At 39.9% G+C, this 23,989-nt stretch overlaps 1 protein-coding gene across 1 annotated transcript in view; it reads left to right on the forward strand.

The window, feature by feature from the left end:
* The first annotated feature begins 5,950 nt into the window (after nucleotides 1–5,950).
* Nucleotides 5,951–23,989, forward strand: part of c19h8orf34 (chromosome 19 C8orf34 homolog) — a 233,269-nt gene continuing 215,230 nt past the window's right edge. Inside the window, exon 1 of the mRNA XM_060900851.1 lies at nucleotides 5,951–6,019. Coding sequence (XP_060756834.1) covers nucleotides 5,951–6,019 — 69 coding nt within the window. The remainder of the gene's footprint in view (nucleotides 6,020–23,989) is intronic.

Raw genomic sequence — 23,989 nt, forward strand, 5'->3', positions numbered from 1 at the left:
GACATAGTCCCGTCAAAACCCTTATGTCAAAACTATGTCAAAAAACTGTCAAAAAAAAGACATAGTTCACCAAAACCCTTATGGAGAAACCATCGAGGACCATGACGTCGCCCGGTATGGCGCAGCCGGGGCCCCACCCTGGAGTCAGGCCTGGGGTTGGGGTTCGTATGCGAGCACTTGGTGGCCGGGCCTTTGCCCATGGGGCCCGGCCGGGCTTAGCCCGAAGAGGTGACGTGGGCCCGACCTCCTGTGGGTTCACCACCCACAGAGGTAGCAGTAGGGGACTGGTGCAGTGTGGATTGGGTGGCAGTCGAAGGCAGGGGCCTCGACGACCTGATCCCCGGACACAGCGGCTATAACGAAAATGCTGAAATGAAACACTTTAAAACTTTAAAAAAGTATAACTGTAACTAAACCGAACATAAACTTGTTTGTAATTAAAGAACTTTTCTTTGATGTTTCACTGTTTTAGTTTTTCGGCGGCTGAGAGTATTAAAGTTAACTATGAAGCTAATAGAATTCGTGAAGAAGTTTCAGCAGTTTTCATGTGTATTTCTATAAACTCTCCCCTCGTACATGCTCAAAGCTAACAATTTCAGTTAATATTTGCTGCGCGTAGCCGAAAAGCCATGAGCAAAAGTCTTAGACCCCTTATTTTTTTCATACAGACTTTCTTATAGATTTCTATTTTATGACTTCTACATTGTCGAGTCAGTACAAAAACATTTTAGGGTCCAAACATTTGCTTTTCACGTGTTAGAGGGAAAAAAAATTTTGTATCTGAGCCGCATATTACACAAGAGAGCACTTTTCAGATGAAAAAAGAAAACATAATGAAGGCTGCTGGGTTTCGGTGCAAAATGAAGAAGCGAGTGTGACAGGCAAAGTGTCCAGAAGAACTGGGGCTGGTTCTGTAAGACGCTCAGTAAAACCTACAGCTCATTTCCGCATACAACTGCACTCACTGGACCTCAGACTACTATTTTTTTTTTTTTAAAGCAAAGGGTCGTCTCACACCAAATACTGACTTTCATTTATTATGGCTTACTGGTCTTTTAAACTGTTTTTGGTCTACAGGATTTCATTACATATGCCTAAGAATTTTGCACAGTACTGTATATATACACACACACAGCGCCCTCCACAATTATTGGCACCCCTCGTTAAGATATGTTCTCTTAGGCTAGGAACCACATGAACTTCACATGTGATTTCTCACATGTGAAATATATGGAAAATGTGTTTTGCACATGGGAAACATGTTATTTGCACGTGGGAAACGTGGTTTTGGCCCAATTTTATTTGAATCACATGCATGTGGGAATGTTTTACACATGTGGTAACATGTTTTCCACATGTGCGCTACATGGTAACACATGCTACAAAATCTGATACCATGTATTCCACATGTTACCATGTGGTAACATGTGATCACATGTGAAATACGTGGGAAATTCATGTGTTTTTTCTGTAAGGGATTGTTTCATTTATTATGGCTTACTGCTCTTTTAAACTGTTTTTGATCTACAGGATTTCATTACATATGCCTAAGAATTTTACACAGTACTGTATACACACACACAGCACCCTCCACACTTATTGGCACCCATTGTTAAGATATGTTCTTAGGCTTCTAATAAATTCATTTTTTTTTAAATAATATAGGACAACAATGCAAAAAAAAAAAAAGAGAAAAATCCAGCCTTTAATTCAAGTGCATTTATTCAGTGGGAAAATAAATTCCACATTAAGAAATAATTCTTTTACATGAAATCATGTATGCCACAGTTATTGGCACCCCTGATGTTAATACTTTGTACAACTCCCTTTTGCCCACAAGACAGCACTTAATCTTCTCCTATAGCATTTCACCAGATGGGAGAATACAGAGGGAGGGATCTTTGACCATTCCTCTTTGCACAATCTCTCTAAATCATCCAGAGTCCTGGGTCCTCTCCTATGCACTTTCCTCTTCAGCTCACCCCACAGGTTTTCAATTGGGTTGAGGTCTGGGGACTGAGATGGCCATGGGAGGAGCTTGATTTTGTGTCTGGTGAACCATTTTTGTGTAGATTTGGCTACATGTTTAGGGTCATTATCTTGCTGAAAGACCCAGTGACGACCCATCTTCAGCTTTCAAGCAGAGGCCACCAGATTTTGATTTAAAATGTCCTGATATTTCAAAGAGTTCATGATGCCATGCACCCTAACAAGGTTCCCGGGGCCTTTGGAAGAGAAACAGGCCCACAGCATCACCGATCCTCCCCCATACTTCACAGTGGGCATGAGGTGCTTTTCCGCATACTCATCTTTTGTGATGTATTAGAGTGTTTGTTGCCCAAAAGCTCTGTCTTGGTCCCAGTTGAAGTCCCAGTACCGCTTAGTGAACCCCAGACATTTACGTTTATGCTTGTAAGTGAGAAAAGGCTTTCTCCGTGCATGCCTCCCAAACAGCTTGTTGGCATGTAGATAGCGCCTAATGGTTGTTATGGAGACTTTGTGACCCCCAAGATGCTACTCTTTGATGCAATTCTCTAAGAGTGAGCTTTGGAGAACTTTTTACTTCTCTTACCATCCTCCTCACTGTGCGTGGTGGCAAGATAAACTTGCATCCTCGTCCAGGCTTGTTTGCCACCGTTCCAGTTGTTTTAAACTTCTTGATTCCTCTGACTGTAGATATGGGCAGGTGTAGGCAAGTGGCTATTTTCTTGTAGCCATTGCCTGACTTATGAAGGTTGAGACACATCTGCCTTACTTGAATGGTGTGTTCTCTTGTCTTTCCCATGTTGAAGAGTGGATAAGAGAAACGGGCCTCTGTGTCACATCATATTTATACCCCAGGGAAACAGGATGTGATGAATTACTAATTAAAGGTTCCTAGATACTCTGATCAACTTTATAAACTACAGTAGAAATGACAGAAATGCTTCAATTACATTTATTTTCTAGGAATTGTTATGGGTGCCAATAATTGTGAAACAGGTGATTTTATGAAAAATAATTATTTCTTAGTCAGGGATTTTTTTTTTTAAATTCACTTGAGTTAAGGGTTACATTTTTCTACAATTTTCAGTGTGAGATTATGCTTCTGCAATAAAAATTGAATTTATTTTAAGGCTTTTAACACATCTTAACTGGGGTGCCAATAATTGTGGAGGGTGATATATATATATATATATATATATATATATATATATATATATATATATATATATATACACATGTAGTGGTTAGCGCTGCCGCCTCACAGCAAGAAGGTCCGGGTTCGAGCCCCGTGGCCGGCGAGGGCCTTTCTGTGTGGAGTTTGCATGTTCTCCCCGTGTCCGCGTGGGTTTCCTCCAGGTGCTCCAGTTTCCCCCACGGTCCAAAGACATGCAGGTTAGGTTAACTGGTGACTCTAAATTGAGCGTAGGTGTGAATGTGAGTGTGAATGGTTGTCTGTGTCTATGTGTCAGCCCTGTGATGACCTGGCGACTTGTCCAGGGTGTACCCCGCCTTTCGCCCGTAGTCAGCTGGGATAGGCTCCAGCTTGCCTGCGACCCTGTAGAACAGGATAAAGCGGCTAGAGATAATGAGATGAGATGAGATGAGAGATTATGGCATCTCATAATAATTATGAGATGCCTGGTCTTCTTCTTCTTTTGGCTGCTCCTGTTCAGGGTCACCACCATACCTGTCAACTTTGAGGTTTGAAAAAAAGGGATATTTCCCAGATTTTTAACTCAAAATAAGGGAAAATTTCGGAAAGTCATACCCTTCACCAAAAGTGAGTGTGTAGTTGAATGGGGGGCAATTTTCTATCTAGTATTTGTGATTTCCTGTACTCTGGTGCATGTTGGTGATAGCCAAGACCCAAACTCAATATGCTTATGGTTTATAGAGTGCATTTGTGAATAAACTATAAATTTATTTTTATTTGCTTTCAGTGGTACCAGTTATTTCCCAAATTAAGGGCTAAAATACGTATCTTATGTTAAAATAAGAAAGGTCATTATATAACCAGTCAATAAATTCAATTCCATTGCAATTTATTATGGTTTTACCATAGTCATGGCCTCGGAACACTAGATAGATAGATAGATAGATAGATAGATAGATAGATAGATAGATAGATAGATAGATAGATAGATAGATAGATAGATAGATGTAATAAAGAGAAACTAGATGTAATAGAGAGTAATATAAGATATTAAACCAAGAGTGATTTAAAAAGGGTAAGTTTCAGATAGAAAATAAAATAGACAATGAGTGGATAAAACAGTTAATACACCAATTAGTTTACACTAGGCTATTTATGAGGTCTTAGCCAGGACATACTTAATGTAAACATGTGTAGCTTACCTTTGATTATTTGGGAGGCTTTCGTTTTCCCCATGGAAAATTTCTTTGCGATGGAAGAGTCTGGGAACATTCCAGCCACGCACTTGTTGAAATCATCAAAGAAAGAGAGGCTAATGTTTTTCTTAGCTATTAGCATCGCCATCTACACCTCAGACCTAATCAGTGTTGCCAGATACTGCTGACGTTTTCCAGCCCAAAATATGTTCAAAACCTGCCAAAATGCACTTGAAACCGCCCAACTTGGGCGGGAAACCGCCCAATCTGGCAACACTGGACCTAATCACTTGCTCAGCCTCGCCTCCGGACGTAGTTCTGTAATTACTGATGCCTGAGAGGGCGGGGACGTGAATTCATGGCCCGACTTCCTGCTGTAAACTCCTGGCAGAGGCGCGTCATGAATTCTGGACCTACCGACTTTTTTATATTGTGAAAATACGGGACTTTTATTTAATGTGAAAATACGGGATATTTTCGGGAAAATAAAAAAATGGGAAGACAGCGGGAAATAAGTCAAAATAAGGGATTTCCCGGGAAAAACGGGAGGGCTGACAGGTATGGTCACCACAGCAGATCTGATCTGCATATTTGTCATAGGTTTTACACCAGATGCCCTTCCTTCCGCAATCCTTCCTAATCTATCCCGGCTTGGGACTGGCACTAAGTATGCACTGTCTTGTCCAACCCTAGTAGCTGTCCGCATGTCTTTGGACTGTGGGGGAAACCAGAGGACGCAGAGGAAACCCACGGGGAGAACATGCAAACTCCACACAGAAACCCGGAACCTTCTTGCTGTGAGGTGACAGTCAAGTCAAGTTTATTTTTTTATAGCGGTTTTAACAATAGACATTGTCGCAAAGCAGCTTTACAGAATTTTAATGACTTTAAGCATGAGCTAATTTTACGTGTCCCCAATGAGCACCTCACTGCACCACCATGACACCCCAATTATGAGATACCAAGTAATTATTATAAGATCTCATCTCATCTCATTATTGTTATGAAATAGCAAGTTATAATGAAGGGAAAATTATCTCATTGTTATGAGAACTCAAGTCCTAATGATGAGAAACGTCCTTGTTATTACAGCACAAATTCGACCATCTTTGACGAGTTTACCTCAGGAGGTGATAAGCCCCGCCTCCTTTCCATTATTATTGGCTGTCGCGCTTCACCAATCAGGACCAATCAGGATCGGTTTCGCCCCGAGGTGCGGTTCAGTCGGTAAAAGTCGCGCGCGCGCTGCGTGTCCCCGAGCTGTACAGAGGAAAGCAGCGGTGTTCACCGGGAGTCCTGTCCGGTGTCTCACACACACACACACACACACACACACACACACACACACACACACACACACACACACACTTTACAGCGTGTTTCTGCACAAGAACAGGACCTGCAGCTTCAGCACAAATTCTCTGCCACAGCTTTTTTTTATTTATTTATTTATTTATTTATTCGTTTATTTGTTTATTTTTAACCGAAAGCACATTTAATTTCTCTGCTGATGATGCGCGCGCGCGGGTCCGGTAGCACACCTCCTCCTCCTCCTCCTCCTCCTCCTCCTCCTCCTCTTTCTCCTCTTTCTGCTGTGATGTAAGGAGTGTTCTCCATGGCGTCTCAGCAACAGTCCCGCATCCAGTCTTACCTGGAGAGGAACAAAATCGGACCCCTGTTTGAGGTGAGAAGCTTTATTTACATAATAATAATAATAATAATAATAATAATAATAATAATAATTATTATTATTATTATACTATGTTATTATCATGTTATTATCATGTTATTATCATGTTATTATTATACATAAAAAAATTAATGCAGTCTCAAGCTGGATGAACATGTGCAGGATGCTGGTTAAGAAGTGAGCAGGTCACAGGCTCAGTAGTCCTCTTTTTTTTTTTTTTAACTAACACATGGGACAGGAAGTCCTGAATCTGAGCTCTACACCAGATCACATCAAACTGTTATAATGTGGTCTAAAGTTTTATTTTGTTTGTTTCTACGTGATTATGTGGAATAACATGTGAAGGTGCATTTCACCATGTCTTGCCCTGTTAATTACACATGTGAATACAACAAACAGGTACAAAAAAAAAAGTAACGAATGAATCAAAATCGCACATGACAAATAAAATCACATGTGGAAAAATTAACATCTGAAAATAAACGAATCATGTGGGGAAAGCAGTCACAGGTGAAAACTAAAACCAAGTCAAACATTAATGTGTAAAGGAAAGACCTGTGTGTTAAAAACTTCGATGAAAAAAAAAAGAATCACATGAAAAAAAATTTTGTACCTCGTGAAAATGTAACTTGTGGAAATTCACTGGACTTGCAATACAGTTATGTGTTAAAAATAAATAGAAATGTTATGTAAATAAAATCAAGTATAGAATGATGTAAAAAGGATAAGAAAATTGTACAAAGGAATATATATATATATATATATATATATATATATATATATATATATATATATATATATATATGAAACAATAATGATTAAAAGAAAATAATATTGCAAAATGATGTGAAAAGAAGTGAATCATGGGGGAAAAACACATGGGTGAAAAATAAATATAAATATAAAGGTAAACAAAGCAATTATATATATTTATTACACACACACACACACACACACACACACACACACACACACACACATATATATACACACACACACAGTATATACACAGTACTGTGCAAAAGTCTTAGACCCCTTTTTTTCTTTCATACAAACTTTGTTATAGATTTCTATTTTATGACTTCTACATTATCGAGTCAGTACAAAAACATTTTAGAGCCCAAACATTCATTTTCCATTACAAAATTAAATTTTACAGAAAAAAAAAGTTTGTATCTGAGCAGCGTATTGCATAAGAGAGCACTTTTCAGATTAAAAAAGAAAACATAATGAAGGCTGCTGGGTTTTGGTGCAAAATGAAGAAGCGAGTGTGACAGTCAGAGTGTCCAGAAGAACTGGGGCTGGTTCTGTAAGACGCTCAGTAAAACCTACAGCTCATTTCCACATACAACTGCACTCAGTGGACCCGAGACTACTATTATTTTTTAAGCAAAGGGTCATCTCACACTAATTATCGACTTTGTTTCATTTATTATCGCTCACAGCTTACTGTTTATAGTATTTTTTAAAATGTTGAAACATTTCATTTCACTATTTTTAAGCCGTTTTTGGTCTACAGCATTTCTTTACATGTGCCTAAGACTTTTGCACAGGACTGTGTATTCAATAATTGTTGAATTTAATTTAAATTAATTTTAAAAATAATGAAAAATAAAAACACATGCACAACCTATGAATAGTCCACGTATGAAAAATGTTTAAAATGTCACATTTAAGGTGACTGAAAACCATAGTGTGGTTGTGAAGTGTTAAAATGCCCTCTTCAGCAGCTCAGTTGGATCTTGTAATAAGATTTAATGTCTGCGTTTTTTCATAGTCTTGTGATGGCTCCTATTGAACCTGACTACTGTAGCAGTATGATAACTCCAGACCATTATAATACTCCTCAGTAGAATTGAATTTTTCACTTCACCATGCTGCTTTGGTGCGACTGTAGTCTGCTCTGCACATCTGGCACAGTCCCAGCGGTATTCACACGAGACAAAGTGCTGATGTATCAGCTCTGTTGGAGCAAAGACTCTGTGCACATGGATGGAATATGAAAGAGCTGTGAGGCTGAAAGCAGAGCGATGGTCGTGATGATGTAGCACCATGGACAGCGCCAGTGACGGCTTAAAGGAACCATCGAGTGGTTTCAGCTGGATCTGCCCTTCTAATGGCAACATCTGTATCTTATGTATGACGAGTAGATTCTACAGACAATGAAGAAAAAAAACTGCCCTTGGAACGCATCTATAAAGGAAGTCTGACCAAGGCGAATCCAGCAGCAGGTGTAAAATATATAAGGAAATGTCATTTTGTGCTGAATCAGAGTAACTCTTATCATGTTGAAGTGATTGCTTACCAGTAACAACATGTCACAAAGTGTTTTATATCACACACTTCATACTTTTTTTAAAAATTCATTTTATAGTTATGGTGAGGGTGGCACGGTGGTGTAGTGGTTAGCGCTGTCGCCTCACAGCAAGAAGGTCCGGGTTCGAGCCCCGTGGCCGGCGAGGGCCTTTCTGTGTGGAGTTTGCATGTTCTCCCCGTGTCCGCGTGGGTTTCCTCTGGGTGCTCCGGTTTCCCCCACAGTCCAAAGACATGCAGGTTAGGTTAACTGGTGACTCTAAATTGAGCGTAGGTGTGAATGTGAGTGTGAATGGTTGTCTGTGTCCATGTGTCAGCCCTGTGATGACCTGGCGACTTGTCCAGGGTGTACCCCGCCTTTCGCCTGTAGTCAGCTGGGATAGGCTCCAGCTTGCCTGCGACCCTGTAGGACAGGATAAAGCGGCTAGAGATGATGAGATGAGTTATGGTGAATATTGTGGAAGATCCTTGAAGCAAGTTACTTCCTGTTATCGCTTACTCTCATTTTCTCTCTTGTGAAGTTAATAAGACAAGCTTGGCATGCTACAAAGCACTGTCAGGGGAGACGCCTTCCTGAGCTTACCAGATTACTGTATGAGTGGAATTTTATATGTTCTCCATATGCCTATATATGGGTTGCCTCTGGGCAGCATGATGGTGTAGTGGTTAGCACTGTCGCCTCACAGCAAGAAGATTCTGGGTTCAAGCCCAGCGGCTGACAGGGCCTTTCTGTGTGGAGTTTGCATGCTCTCCCCGTGTCTGTGTGGGTTTCCTCCGGGTGCTCCGGTTTGTCCAAAGACATGCAGGTTAGGTTAACTGGTGGCTCTAAATTGACCGTAGGTGTGAATGTGAGTGTGAATGGTTGTTTGTCTCTGTGTGTCAACCCTGCGATGACCTGGCGACTTGTCCAGGGTGTACCCTGCCTCTCGCCCATAGTCAGCTGGGATAGACTCCAGCTTGCCTGTGACCCTGCACAGGATAAGTGGTTATGGATAATGGATGGATGGGTTGCCTCTGGGTTCTTTGGTTTTGTCCCATTGTACAAAAGCATGCCAGAAAGTGAATTGGCTATGCTGAATTGGTGTGAATGTGTGTGCATGGTGCCCTGTGATTGGCTGGTGAATTTTCCCATCAGTGTTCCCGGGATAAGTTCTGGATCCACTTTGACCCTGATGTCCACGATAAAGTGTTTACTGAAGATGAATGAATCAATGTATGAATCACCTTCAGCCCTGAATGTTTAATCAGTGTGTACCCTTTTCTTACATGGACCGTTCATACTGCATAACATCAATGATTGTAAACTTTCGATTAATGTTTTATACACATTTGAAATTAGAGCTTTACCTGAAATTAATATTTTTATCCAATATATAGTGGTAAAAAATGTTTTCCTCATTAGTTTCATCAGTAGAAACTTCCAGATGCTGTACTAAGTCCATTTAGGTATAAACGGTGCTATAATGTTATACTGCCAGTGATGTCAATAAAAAAATCTGTATAAAAATACATTAAGTCATACAATATGTATTTAAATACTGGCACAGCGGCAGATTTGTTTCACCAGCTGAGTCAAAAAAAAAAAAAGCCAGAGAAAGAGGTGCAGAAGCCAGCCATTTTAGCCACTTTGGAGCTCTATTTCAGGTTAAAATGATGCCTCAGATACTGCTACAGAGTTCATTGTTTCAATCAATCATTTTCCCAGGTCAGAGACTTTTCTACACCCCAATTACTACTTTTATTATGTATGTTATAATTTCTACAGTAATTCATTCACAGGGACTTGTACAGCGGACACTGCACTAAAAAGGTGTTGATGTAAAGTGGAAATAAGAGGTAATGCTTTCCATTATGGGAAAGTCTTCAGGACTCAGGAGTTTCTTGGTAACATGATAATTTTATATCTTCTTAACTTCAAGACAGCTGCTGTAATGAGTGATATCAGGACCTTGTTTCCAGGATGTTCCACAATATTACATGTAGCTATAGATAGCCAAAAAAGGACATTGTTTTTTATAAGTAAAAATTTGAATTTATTGATTAACTGCTGTGGTATAAGTGGAACATTAAAACACTTCAGGAAATGGTGTCATTGGACACATCACAGCACCCTGTGGTTGATTAGTTTCCAATTGCATCACATCTTTATGTGTTTTATTCCTTTACTTTTGTTGTAAAATTAAGGCTAAAACTGGTTGTGAATGCCTTAAAGCTAGACAGCCTTTCGATTTCATAAAATCGGTGAAATTTAGTTCCCTCTGAAATTTGGTCATTTTGATACGTTTTTTTCTGTAATATCTCACAAAATATAAGGCCATTCTGTGGCTGGGAAGTTATTTAATTTGAGGGGATTCTCTAGCAAATAATGTGTGTTAGGTTTCTTCACCTCTGGCCCTCACCATCTCGAGATCAGTCCCCTCGTGTCACCCAGACGTCTGGTGGTGAGTCGCAGAAAAAAGAAAGGAACCCCACAATCTTTATTCTCAAGTCCCCCAATACAACGAGAGAATACAGGGATTTTATATGTGTCTTATCTGTGTGGATGAAATGACATCACTGTTTGATATCTGTCTATGTGTGTATGTCTGTGTGTGTGTATGTGAATTTGTGTGTGTGTGTGTTATGTGTGTGCGTCGTAGGATGTCAGACTATGACAACAGTGACTAGGTCAGTAAACCTTGGACTGAGCAAAACACATCTTAATAAGCAATATATTTCATATCAACGGATGTTTTTTAATAACTCAGCAACTCAGCATTTACGCACGTCAAAGCGCGAGATGTTGTTTTTTTACGACAATTTTAAACAAAGACATGTTTATGTCTAGTCTAGCAAAGAAGTGTGTGTCTTCTCCACCGGAGGAAGGTCACACAGTAACTTTACAGGAAATTATACAGGAATAGGATCTAAGGCTAAAATATTAAATTCATAAAGTCTTAACAATCCCAAATCACATTCTGCATTCTAAAACTACAAAACTAACTTAAATCACTTAATGCAGCTTTAAATCTAACATTAAATCTAACATTCAATCATTTCAAATTCAACACTGGAGAGACTGGTTAAATCTAACAATCCTAAATCACGTTCTGCAGCTATAAAACTAACTTAAATCATGGCTTTAAATCCTAACAATGTGCATGAAATCGCTCGCTTTGTGGAGTCAAGCAGACAGAGGAAGTCCGTGTGCGCATGCGCAGGTTTACCTTCTTCTTCTTCTTTTGGGTTTTATGGCAACTGGCATCCACAGTGTTGCATTACTGCCATCTACAGGTTTACCTTTGAGCGTGCACTGACAGTTCCATCATTCTGTCGCTAAACGAACAGCTGATCACACCGAGGTGCTCGCTGACTGCCGATATTTATTAGTTTGGTCCTGCGTTTCCTTTCCTTCGCAACATAACGTCTTTTCTTCTCGCTTTCCGTTACTGTAGTCGGTCTTTCACGTTTCATTCACACACTCACATCCTCCATTTTTCTCTGCTGTTTCAAATTTGTATCCCACAATGCCTTGTGCGAACGGGGAAAGCCCACAACGTGCTTCATGATGTAGTATCTTGAATTGGGTCATGGTGAAGCAGGAACAAATAGTGGAGAATTTAGGGCCAAGTGGCCCTAAATTTATTAATTGTTCTATTTAAAAAAAAAAACTAATAAAATTGGAAGTCTGTGATTCAAATTCAGTAGCTTTGGTCCACTAAACAAAAATAACTGGGTGTTGGGGAAAATTCTTTTTATGACCTACACTTGAAAAATCTGAAAGGCAGTCTAGCTTTAAGTCCTTTCTTTTATTTAATCACTACTTTTATGAGCTACCATAACTGTGGAAATATGCTGTATAAAAAAGCAATATGGTGTCATTTGACTGAAAGGTGGTCACATGACTGTGTAATATACTGCGTAGAGTGGCTGTAATGCTGGTGCAGTAAACACTTTCAGGAAAAACTGTGTAATCTAGAAGACAACCACAGTCCTGAGTCTTTGTCCCGTTGAGAAGGTTGTAATATATAGATAATTTTGCACTTTGGAAATCTCTGCACGTTGTGGAGAATTTTCTCAGCGATTACATCAGATTATTCATCAAAGCCGACCGATGTCTGCTCCGAGAGAAAGATGCCGGGGGCTTTAAAGACTGAGCTGGTGATCTCGGGAATAATCGGTTGTAAATGTAAACGTTATGTGGATAGACTGATATCGTCCAGTGACTGTGGCATTGTGTGAAATATGAAGAAATGTTCAAGAGACAGAACATTTTTCTTTTTTATTACAGCACTGTATCTGCACTTTGCAGCTTAGGGATTATGGATAGAAGTTATTGCACCCTTGTTGTGGAATATTGTTTTGGCTGTTTCAAGGCAATATTGACATTTTTGATTCAGTGTACAGAGGTTCAGCTATATAAATCCTCTGTTTATTAAGGGTTTCCATCAAGTTCATGTGCTTTTATATATATAAAAAGTATTGAATGCTGCCAGTAAAAAGTTTTTGCACACATGAGTTTCTTTTCTTCTTTTATTAAGAGTTGACTTAAGCGTGTAGTGAGGAATTAATAAGGACTAAAGGACTGTTTCACCTGGAGTTTGCAAAAAAAAGAAAAAAGTGGCATGTCTGGTACGATTCTGCTTGATTTTCTTGAGTGATATCAGCCAGACTAAGGAACAGTATTAAGTCGAGCGCCACTGTCTGATAGTTTTATGTGACCACAGTATGTCATGTTGAAGCGCATGTTTTAGATATAACAGTATACAAACTATGGAATCCTGATTGAGGCCAATATTAAATATATCGAGGATATTACACGGTCTTGCGAAGATATGAATTTATCTTTGAGTGGTGGACATATTCACGAGTGAGTGAAGTGAACGAGTGATGTATTTTTCAACACGAGAAGATAAACTTCATATCTTCATGCCACCGTGTAATGTTCTTTATATTATATGGACACATCCACAAAACAATACACAAGTTAATCAAAAGACTTTTAATTTTGAACCGGTTTGCCATTTTGACAACGTGCTATATATTATATAGTACCAATCAGAATGTTAATTAAAAGTCACTTCATGTCTGTAATTAATGATGGATTTCATTTGATTGATATAAAATTTCATATTATATTATATGGACACATCCACAAAAAATATGTAAGTTAATCAAAAGACTTTTAATTTTGAAACAATTTGCCATTTTGACAGCACATGTCTAGTCAGTGGGAAAACACTGGACGTGACATCATCGGAGTGAAATATCGGGAATTATTATACATACAGGACACTTTTTCCATGGAATAAAAACATGCATTCTATTCCCTTCTAGTGGGTTTATTGATAGCATGCAATATTGTTATCATATCGCTTATCCTCCATGTATCATGCCACTCTACCCAATGGAGAATGAGTGTGCAATAGTGTTACACTATTGCACGTTGTCAAGACAACACGATGTCACACGTCAGACCTCATGCGAAGATCCAATGGCAAAACTTTTTCTGCTGCGCATGCACAGAATCTTTTCTTTGTCCACCAGGAAAGAGAGACGACGGAGTTAATTCAGTGCTACTGCTAGGATTAGCTATGCTATAATTAAGCACTAAATAAATAAACTGAAACCGAAGACGTGCTGAACACCCGAAAGGCTACCAAAAGTTCATTATATGTTCTTCACACATATTTACGAGAGAAAAACAAACCAACAGACATCGAAAAACTGGAAAAGAGACACGTCAGAGATGTAAAACTTCCGTGCTAGCGAGTGACTGTGACAGTTTGTCAACAAACATGGCCGCCAGGCTTGCTTTGTTAAAATGGAAGATTTTGAGAGAATTTTGGCTGCCGCTCCGTTGTGTGGAGTTGTCAATGGTGATCTTAAAAGTAACAAAATAATAATAATAATAATAATAATAATAATAATAATATTCGGCTTGACTGCGCTAGCATTGGCCTTCGCTAACACTACACTGGCTGTAAGGTAACTGCTCTGCTGCGCTAAGAGCACCAAGTCACGGGTAAACTAGTGTTGGCCTTTGAGTACGCTGATATGAAGAGTGTGTGTATGTATAATAATAATAACAATAATAATAATAATAATAATAATAATAATTCTGGCTGGCTTTTTGTCATGGTCTATCAGATATATTCCATTCAGCTACTCGTCTTCAACTTGTTGAATATCATGCTAGCTGGATGGAATATATCTGATATACCACGAAAAAAAGCCAACCAATATTATTTAAATATGTCGCTCAGATCCGTGATGTATTTCATATGAAAAATGTGAGTTTTTCAACATGAGAAGATAAACTTCATATCGTCAAGCCAAAGTGTGATTTTATTTTTATTATATCGACATGTTCACAAACAATAAGTACCCAAATTTATCAAAACAATTCATTGATTTCCTCACAAGTGACATATAGAGATTTGTGTCACGGTTTTGGTTCTCCATGTCCCGGATGGAGCTCGTATTAAAAATACAAGTGGTGTATTTCCCAGTAAAACACTCGTGTCTATAGAATATATTATATTAAAATCTATATATAGTAATGATGGATGTCGTTTCTCTTTACTTAGTTGAGCGGTTCTTGACATAATATGGATTACTACAGTTGTGGCTATTTACTGTAAGATTATTATTTACTATTTACTGTTTGGTCTTAAACGCATTAAGACGGCCAGAAACTCGTCCACTAATTAACTTTTGACGAGACAGCTGTTAATTGAAAAGCATTCCAGGTGACGACCTCATGAAGCTGGTTAAGATAATGCCAATAGCAATACAAAGCGTCATCAAGGTAAACGCCGGATACTTTGAAGAATCTAAAATATGAAACATGTTTTGTTTTAAAAATGCAGTTTTGGTACTGATACTGTATCCTGATTCTGGGAATATTGTCTAGCATCCATTCAGAGCTAATTAATATGCCTGGTAAAGATCCTCTCAGTAGTGGTTCTTACTAATAACCAGATTGCTTCCTCAAGTTATATGTGTGTGCAGAGGTTTGTAAAAGAGGTCCGCATTTGAAACAATTCATTGTTTAGTACTTTGAACCATCAGTGAAGACATGAACCAGTGGCATGTTGTGTTTCAACCAACATATCTTTTGGAAAAGCAACACATATCCAGATTTACATCAAAATGGAATCGGGTGTTCCTTAGCCTACCTTTCCTCAAAATTTCACCAAAATCCGTTCACGACTTTTTGAGTTATGTTGGGAACAGACAAACAAACGGAGGTGAAAACATGGCCTCCTCCTCCAACAAAGTTGACGAAGGTAAAGATTAATGCATAATTGATAATGGTTCCTTTAGTGGTCTGTTTCCGTTGATGGATGGGCGAGAAAGGGGTTGACAGATTAGGTAGGTACAGTAAGTAGCGACAGGGATTGTGCACCTACAGAAGCAGTCAAAAGTTTAGACACACTTACAGTACTCATACATATATACATACAGTACTGTGCAAAAGTCTTAGACCCCTTATTTTTTTCATACAAGCTTTGTTATAGATTTCTATTTGATGACTTCTACATTATCGAGTCGGTACAAAAACATTTTAGAGTCCAAATGTTCGTTTTTTTTTCCAGCACAAAATTAAATGTTACAGAAAAAAAAGTTTGTATCTGAGCCACATATTACACAAGAGAGCACTTTTCAGATTAAAAAGAAAACCTAATGAAGGCTGCTGGGTTTTGGTGCAAAATGAAGAAGCGAGTGTGACAGTCAAAGTGTCCAGAAGAACTGGGGCTGGTTCTGTAAGATGCTCAGTAAAACCTACAGCACATTTCCACATAAAACTGCACCTGAGACTACTTTTTTTTTTTTTTTTTAAAGCAAAGGGTCGTCTCACACCAAATACTGACTTTCTCATCTCATCTCATTATCTGTAGCCGCTTTATCCTGTTCTACAGGGTCGCAGGCAAGCTGGAGCCTATCCCAGCTGACTACGGGCGAAAGGCGGGGTACACCCTGGACAAGTCGCCAGGTCATCACAGGGCTGACACATAGACACAGACAACCATTCACACTCACATTCACACCTACGCTCAATTTAGAGTCACCAGTTAACCTAACCTGCATGTCTTTGGACTGTGGGGGAAACTGGAGCACCTGGAGGAAACCCGCGCGGACACGGGGAGAACATGCAAACTCTGCACAGAAAGGCCCTCGCCGGCCCCGGGGCTCAAACCCAGAACCTTCTTGCTGTGAGGCGACAGCGCTAACCACTACACCACCGTGCCGCCCCTCACTGCTTACTGTTTATAGTATTTTCTTTAATGTTGAAACATTTCATGTCATTATTTTTAAGCCGTTTTTGGCCCACAGCATTTCTTTACACGTGCCCAAGACTTTTGCACAGTACTGTATATTTCACATATTGTGCGCACAGCTAAGAAACTTTTGGAATTTTAGTGCATTTGACAGAACATGATTCATCCTAATTATTTCAGATCATATAATTAAGCTGCACTGTAACTTCAACCTTGATTGTCTATGTATGTGATTATCTCAAAGCCTGTCATTTTCTCCATGAAAGGTCATTCCAGAGAAAACGAGTTTGGATGGGATGGGCCTCACAGAATTCACACACACACTCATGGAAAGACATTCAGCATCATGTTTCTAACTTACAAAAGGGAAAAGGTTTAGTGAATTTGGTTTATCATATTCAATAATGTTTAGCGGCCACTAGATTTTCATAATATGATAAAACCTTAAAAAAAAAGAAAACGTGTTGCATTTGAAAGAAAATTACTGATATAGGTTACATATCCAAACCACATCTTGGGTAATTATGTTTTATTTTTAGCGCTCTGACCTTGAAGGAAATATCTGCAGAACCTGTAATTTTCAGTGCAGGTGATTGAAGAAAAAAAGGCTTAACAGGGTGCACAGCCAGTGGTGTAGTGGTTTGCACTGTCGCCTCACAGCAAGAAGGTTCTGGGTTTGAGCCCCGTGGCCGGCGAGGGCCTTTCTGTGTGGAGTTTGCATGTTCTCCCCGTCTCCGCATAGGTTTCCTCCGGGTGCTCCGGTTTCCCCCACAGTCCAAAGACATGCAGGTTAGGTTAACTGGTGACTCTAAATTGACTGTAGGTGTGAGTGTGAATGGTTGTCTGTGTCTACAGTGCCTTGCAAAAGTATTCATACCCCTTGAACTTTTTCACATTTTTCCACCTTACAACCACGAACTTAAAAGTTTTTACTGAGATTTTATGTGATAGACCAACACAGAGTAGCACATGATTGTGAAGTGAAACGGAAATGATAAATGGTCTTCAAAATTTTAAACAAATAAAAATCTGAAAAATGTGGTGTGCATTAGTATTCAGCCCCCTGTACTCTGATACCTCTAAAGACAATCCAGTGCAATCAATTGCCTTCAGAAGTCATCTAATTAGTTAACAGAGTCCTACTGTGTGTAATTTACTCTCAGCATAAATACACTTGTTCTGTGAAGGCCTCAGTGGTTTGTTAGAGAACACTGAAGAACAAACAGCATCATGAAGACCAAAGAACTCACCAGACAGGTCAGGGATAAAGTTCTGGAGAAGTTTAAAGCAGGGTTAGGTTATAAAAAAATATCCCAAGCTCTGAACATCTCAAGAAGCACTGTTCAATCCATCATTCAAAAATGGAAAAAGTATGGCACAACTGCAAACCTACCAAGACATGGCCGTCCACCTAAACTGACAGAGCGAGCAAGGAGAGCACTGGTCGGAGAAGCAGCCAAGAGGCCCATGATCACTCTGGAGGAGCTGCAGAAATCCACAGCTCAGGTGGGAGAATCTGTGCACAGGACAACTATAAGTCGTACACTCCACAAATCTGGCCTTTTTGGAAGAGTGGCAAGAAGAAAGCCATTGTTGAAAGACAGGCATAAGAAGCCATGTAGGGGACACAGCAAACATGTGGAAGAAGGTGCTTTGGTCAGATGAGACCAAAGTTGAACTTTTTGGCCTAAATGCAAAGCGTTTTGTGTGGCAGAAAACTAACACTGCTCATCACCCTGCACACACCATCCCCACTGTGAAACATGGTGGTGGCAGCATCATGCTATGGAGACGCTTTTCTTCAGCAGGGACAGGGAAGCTGGTCAGAGTTGATGGGAAGATGGATGGAGCTAAATACAGGGCAATCCTGGAAGAAAACCTGTTGGAGGCTGCAAAAGACTTGAGACTTGGAAGGAGATTCACCTTCCAGCAAGACAATGACCCTAAATATACAGCCAGAGCTCCAATGGAATGGTTTAGATCAAAGAATATTCATGTGTTAGAATGGCCCAGTCAAAGTCCAGACCTAAATCCCATTGAGCATCTGTGGCAAGACTTGAAAATTGCTGTTCGCAGACGCTCTCCATCCAATCTGGCTGAGCTTGAGCTATTTTGCAAAGAAGAATGGGCAAAAATTTCAGTGTCTAGATGTGCAAAGCTGGTAGAGACATACCACAAAAGACTTGCAGCTGTAATTGCAGCAAAAGGTGGCTCTACAAAGTATTGACGCAGGGGGGCTGAATACTAATGCACATCACATTTTTCAGATTTTTATTTGTTTAAAAATTTGAAGACGATTTATCATTTTTGTTTCACTTCACAATTATGTGCTACTCTGTGTTGGTCTATCACATAAAATCTCAATAAAAAACTTTTAAGTTCGTGGTTGTAAGGTGGAAAAATGTGAAAAAGTTCAAGGGGTATGAATACTTTTGCAAGGCACTGTATGTGTTAGCCCTGTGATGACCTGGCGACTTGTCCAGGGCGTACCCCGCCTTTCGCCCGTAGTCAGCTGGGATAGGCTCCAGCTTGCCTGCGACTCTGTAGAACAGGATAAAGCGGCTAGAGATAATGAGATGAGATGAGATCTGTTAAAAAAAACCACGTTTGTTTCAACAATAATTATTTATATTTGGAACATTTGGATCAGAGTAAAATATAATAAAATAAACAATTCCCTCCATTTGCTTTTCTTTTCTTTCGCTTTCAGCAGTGTGTATAAAAAGAGCTCTGATTTCTTCTTAAGTCTATTTGTACAATCAATCACACAACAGCGCTTTCCCATTTTAGATCTGTTCTTTTTTGTGTGTGCCTGTGTGTGTGTTTTTTCGTGGCATTAGAGCTGTGTTACTTCTGCCTCCGTTGAAGTCACATGCATTCCTGCTTTTGTAAGTCATTGCGCCCTCTGCTGTCTAAACAACACAATTGCAGGTAGGAAAAACTAAGACATTACAGATCCTGATAACAATTGGAATTCACTTTTTTATTTCCTCGATTTGAATCTTCGTAAATTTGTATTGTGATTTCTCGTTGCATGCTATACTGTTACATGCCTAAAAATGGTAGTAATTTAGGCAGAAATGCTTTCGATCTGAGAGCACTTCAGCCGAAGTGTATTGTGCCAATTGAGTAAAATGTAAGTCAAAAGATCAGAGCCGAGTTTGTTGTTTTTTAAAAAGCATTAGTTGAACTCCATTGATTGGCTGCTTGAAGCATAATTTATACGAGTCAATGAGGCAGCGTTCAGGGTAAGTGGCTGCAAGCCAACCACTTACTCAAGAGACATGTACAGTGATTAATGATTGCATGTGTGTGTGTGTGAGAGAGAGAGAGAAAGAGAGAGAGAGAGAGAGAGAGCAACTTGCTGTGAGCAAACCAAACAAATTGGCTCACGAGTAACGTCCCAAAAAAAGTAGGCATTTTTCCAGTTTTCTTGAAAGCTTCGACACTTTATCAACTTTCCTTTTTTTGACATCTTGAAACTTGAAAGCAAGAAGCTAGCTTGCCATCTTTCTTTAGTCATGAATGACTAGCTGTTGTCACCACCTTATCAATGGATGACGAACTGCGTTTTGGGGTAATGGTTGACACAACCTACATTCTTTGATTGACATGTGGGCCATTTTGAATCTTTCTGCAGGCCAGATATTTGACACCCCTGCTGTGCATATGTATGTATACTGCAAAAAAATTGTATCTTAGCAAATGAAGATATCTTGCATAAAGAAAAAGTCATCTCATATTTTTATGCCTCTGCCACCATAAGATGCAGGAGGCATTATGTTTTCGGGTTGTCCGTGCGTGCGTCCGTCCCGAAACCTTGTGAACGCAATATCTCAAAGGCTAATGAAAGGAATTTCACCAAACTTTCACCATTTGTGCATTCGGGGACACAGATAAACTGATTAGATTTTGAGATCAAAAGGTCTAAGGTCAAGGTCACCGTGAGGCAGTGGCGGCTGGTAGTCTTTCAAACAGGGGAGGCTGGTCGGTTATGATATTTCCAGATTTTAAAAGAAAAAACACATCAATTTTGCCCATACTGTTGCCTCTGATCTGGCTGATTGTTGGCAGCGTCACAAACTGTGAAATAACAGGTTCTTTTGGCCCATTAGCCTACTGTCCAATATACATGATGGTGGTGTTGGGGGGGAGGGGTATATTTTAACATTTTATATTTTAAAATTGTGGCATGTTGTTTAAAAATTGACCTTGGCTGTGTTTTTGTTTAAAAATGTTTTCCAAATTGTAGCGGTGTTTAATTCATATCCAGAAAAACATATATTCCAATATAATATACTCAGCATAAACATTTTAAATAGATTCTATATTTTTGGTCCATCCATGACATATTACTAAAGTAGCCTATTTACTGTTGTTGATGTGGGTCACTTGCTGTTAGCCAATTCACTTTCTCGTACCAGGAGAGCTGAAAGGAACGAGTATTATTCCCTACCTTTTTCACCAAGTCAATTTGAGGCGTTGGTCTACCCTGCTCTTTAATTTTAATTTTTTCCTCGAAAGGAAGACTGGCAAATGGCTTCGCCAAAATTAAATCAGCAATGCTTGGCATCCGTGCGCAGCTTTCTTGCTAGCTGACTAGCCCCCTCAAGTTCAAGTTCAGTCACTCAAATAAACGACATTTCTGGAACTAAGATAGCAAACTTGACAACACTATATTTACACTTTATTTACAATGAAAATATATACAAACTAAAAAAGCTGGTAGAAACCGTATGTAATGAATGAAATCGAAATGTAAGCCGATCTCTTACAATACACCACACCACTTGCGAATCCGCATGGAACTGAACTGATGTTGCCAGATAATGCTGACGTTTTCCAGCCCAAAATATGTTCAAAACCCGCCAAAATGCACTGTAAACCGCCCAGTCTGGCAACACTGTAACCGCTGCCTGTCTATAGTTGAAACGAGCTGTCAATCAAAGAAAATATCCGGCCGCTTTCACCAATCACCAGTCTCCTCGCGGAAACTGCCATGTCCCTCCCATGTGAGGCTCGGAGTCCGTGGGCGGGCATTTTCGCAGTATTTGTCCAATAACCGTCTTGCATTTTGATATTGAAAAGCGCATAGCTCCCAAATGCCATTGAAGTGCACTGAGGCTGGGAGTCCGTGAGACTCCATGGGCGGGCATTTTCGCAGTATTTGTCCAATAACCGTCTTGTATTTTGAGATTGACAAGCACATAGCTCCCAATCCACTGAGGCTGGGCTGCATCGTGCTGTCACGAGGGGGAAAAACTCACGCACACATTAGGCGAACTGGGGAAAGTTATAACGGAATGATTTCGCACTGTAGTGGGTTGAGCACATATATTTCTATGATTCTGGATCTGAAATAGCAATGTTATAAGGTCGGCTATAACATAAGCCTAGCGCAATTCATCCTACACGATGTTCGTCATTTTTAGAGGAGGCTGAGCCTCCCTCGTTGTCTTAGAGCAATCGCCCGTGCCGTGAGGTCAAGTGTCTGTCCGCGTGCGTCCGTCCCGAAACCTTGTGAACGCGATATCTCAAAGGCTAATGAAAGGAATTTCACCAAACTTCCATCATTTGTGCGCTTTGGGACAAACATGAACTGATTAGATTTTGAGATCAAAAGGTCTAAGGTCAAGGTCACTGTGAGGTCAAATGTCTGTCCGAAAACCTTGTGAGCACAGTATCTCCAAGGCAGATGAAAGGAATTTCACCAAACTTTCACCATTTGTGCATTTGGGGACAAACATGAACTGATTAGATTTTGAGGTCAAAAGGTGTAAGGTCAAGGTCACTGTGAGGTCAAATGTCTGTCCGAAAACCTTGTGAACACAGTATCTCCAAGGCTACTACAAGTAATTTCACCAGGTCAAGATTACTGTGAGGTCAAATGTCCATCCACAAATCACAGCTTAATAAGGCGTGTAGTCTACCGTGCGGAGGCATCCCCATCAACACCGTTGGCGTCGAGTTCTATCTAGTTCACTATGAAATTAGTATGTCACAAATATTAGACCAGTAAGCCTATTTCAAGATATAAAGACATATGTTGTAGACTGTTGTCAATAAAATAAGATAACTAGAAGATTGGATTAAGTAGACAAAATCTAGAAATAGGCTTAATAATCTTAATTTTTACCTCACCCGGGACGGAGTCCACCAGGGGGTGAGGTATTGTTTTCGTTTTTTTTTTTTTTGTTAACGATATTACGGGAAAACGGCTAGACCAATCTTCATGAAACTTTCAGGATAGATGGGCATTGGTCTCAAATATAACCTCCAACATTTTGAGGGTCATCCGGTTAAGGTCACCAAAAAGGTCCAAATCGGTTTTGTTGTGTCTACTGCCTCATATAGACGTGCTAACCAATACGTTATCATGCTGTAAGAATGTAAGAGTGTAACAATCACGTACTGCGTGTGCGTGTACACGTGTTCCGATTAAAATGGCCAGTGAGTGTTTACAATTCGGTTCACCATTCGAAATAAATGGACTCGACTAAAGAAATCGCTTTCAGACATGTTTATGCTTATTACAGAAGGAAAGTGCGTTCCACTGAGCTCTAGCACTGAGCTTTTTCTGGGAAATAAGAGTTTGGGTCATGGCGACAGCGTGTGTATGTCAGCCTCGGTTCGGAGGCTTCAGTTTAGAAAACTGTAAGAGTTAAAGGGCTGATGACACGAACATGACTCTATGCAATTTCTTAAATAAACTATACAACATGGCAAACATGTTAGATTTCTGTTATAATTACGTGAAAAGAAGCTGTTGTTATGCGAATATCCAACTTTTAATTGCACAGCGCAAGAAAACTGGGTCCGTGGCTCGCGGCCATGTTGTGACGTCAGCGGAAGAACACGCTGCGGTTCACTGGCTGTTCTACTCTGGTTCTACTCAATGGAAATGGCACATGAAAAAGCCGCTGAACTCTCTAGTGCTAGCTCTTCCTCTTCTGGGAGTCTACAACTGTGTTGATCTCTTCCGAATAGAATCTATGATAGCCTACCCTCTTTAACCTTTGCCTCTCATTGCTAGGCGGCAGTTACATGAAAGCCGCAAGCTTTCACAAGCAAATACATGACTGATATCACGCCGACTTTATGATTACATTTATGATTATCATGTAGAATCTATAGCTCTACGTACCTTTATCTTATGTCATTTCACAACACATGTTCTGACAGGAGGACTGTCTTTGGATCCGGCATAGCTACTAGTAGACCCCCTCCGGAATACTGGCAGTGTTGCCAAATTGGGAGGTTTCCCACCCAGTTGGGCGATTTCAAGTGCATTTTGGTGGGTTTTGAACATATTTTGGGCTGGAAAACATCAGCAGTATCTGGCAACAGATACTGCTGATGTTTTCCAGCCCAAAATATGTTCAAAGCC

This window comes from Neoarius graeffei, chromosome 19 (assembly GCF_027579695.1).
Source record: "Neoarius graeffei isolate fNeoGra1 chromosome 19, fNeoGra1.pri, whole genome shotgun sequence".
In the NCBI taxonomy this organism is placed as follows: Eukaryota; Metazoa; Chordata; class Actinopteri; order Siluriformes; family Ariidae; genus Neoarius; species Neoarius graeffei.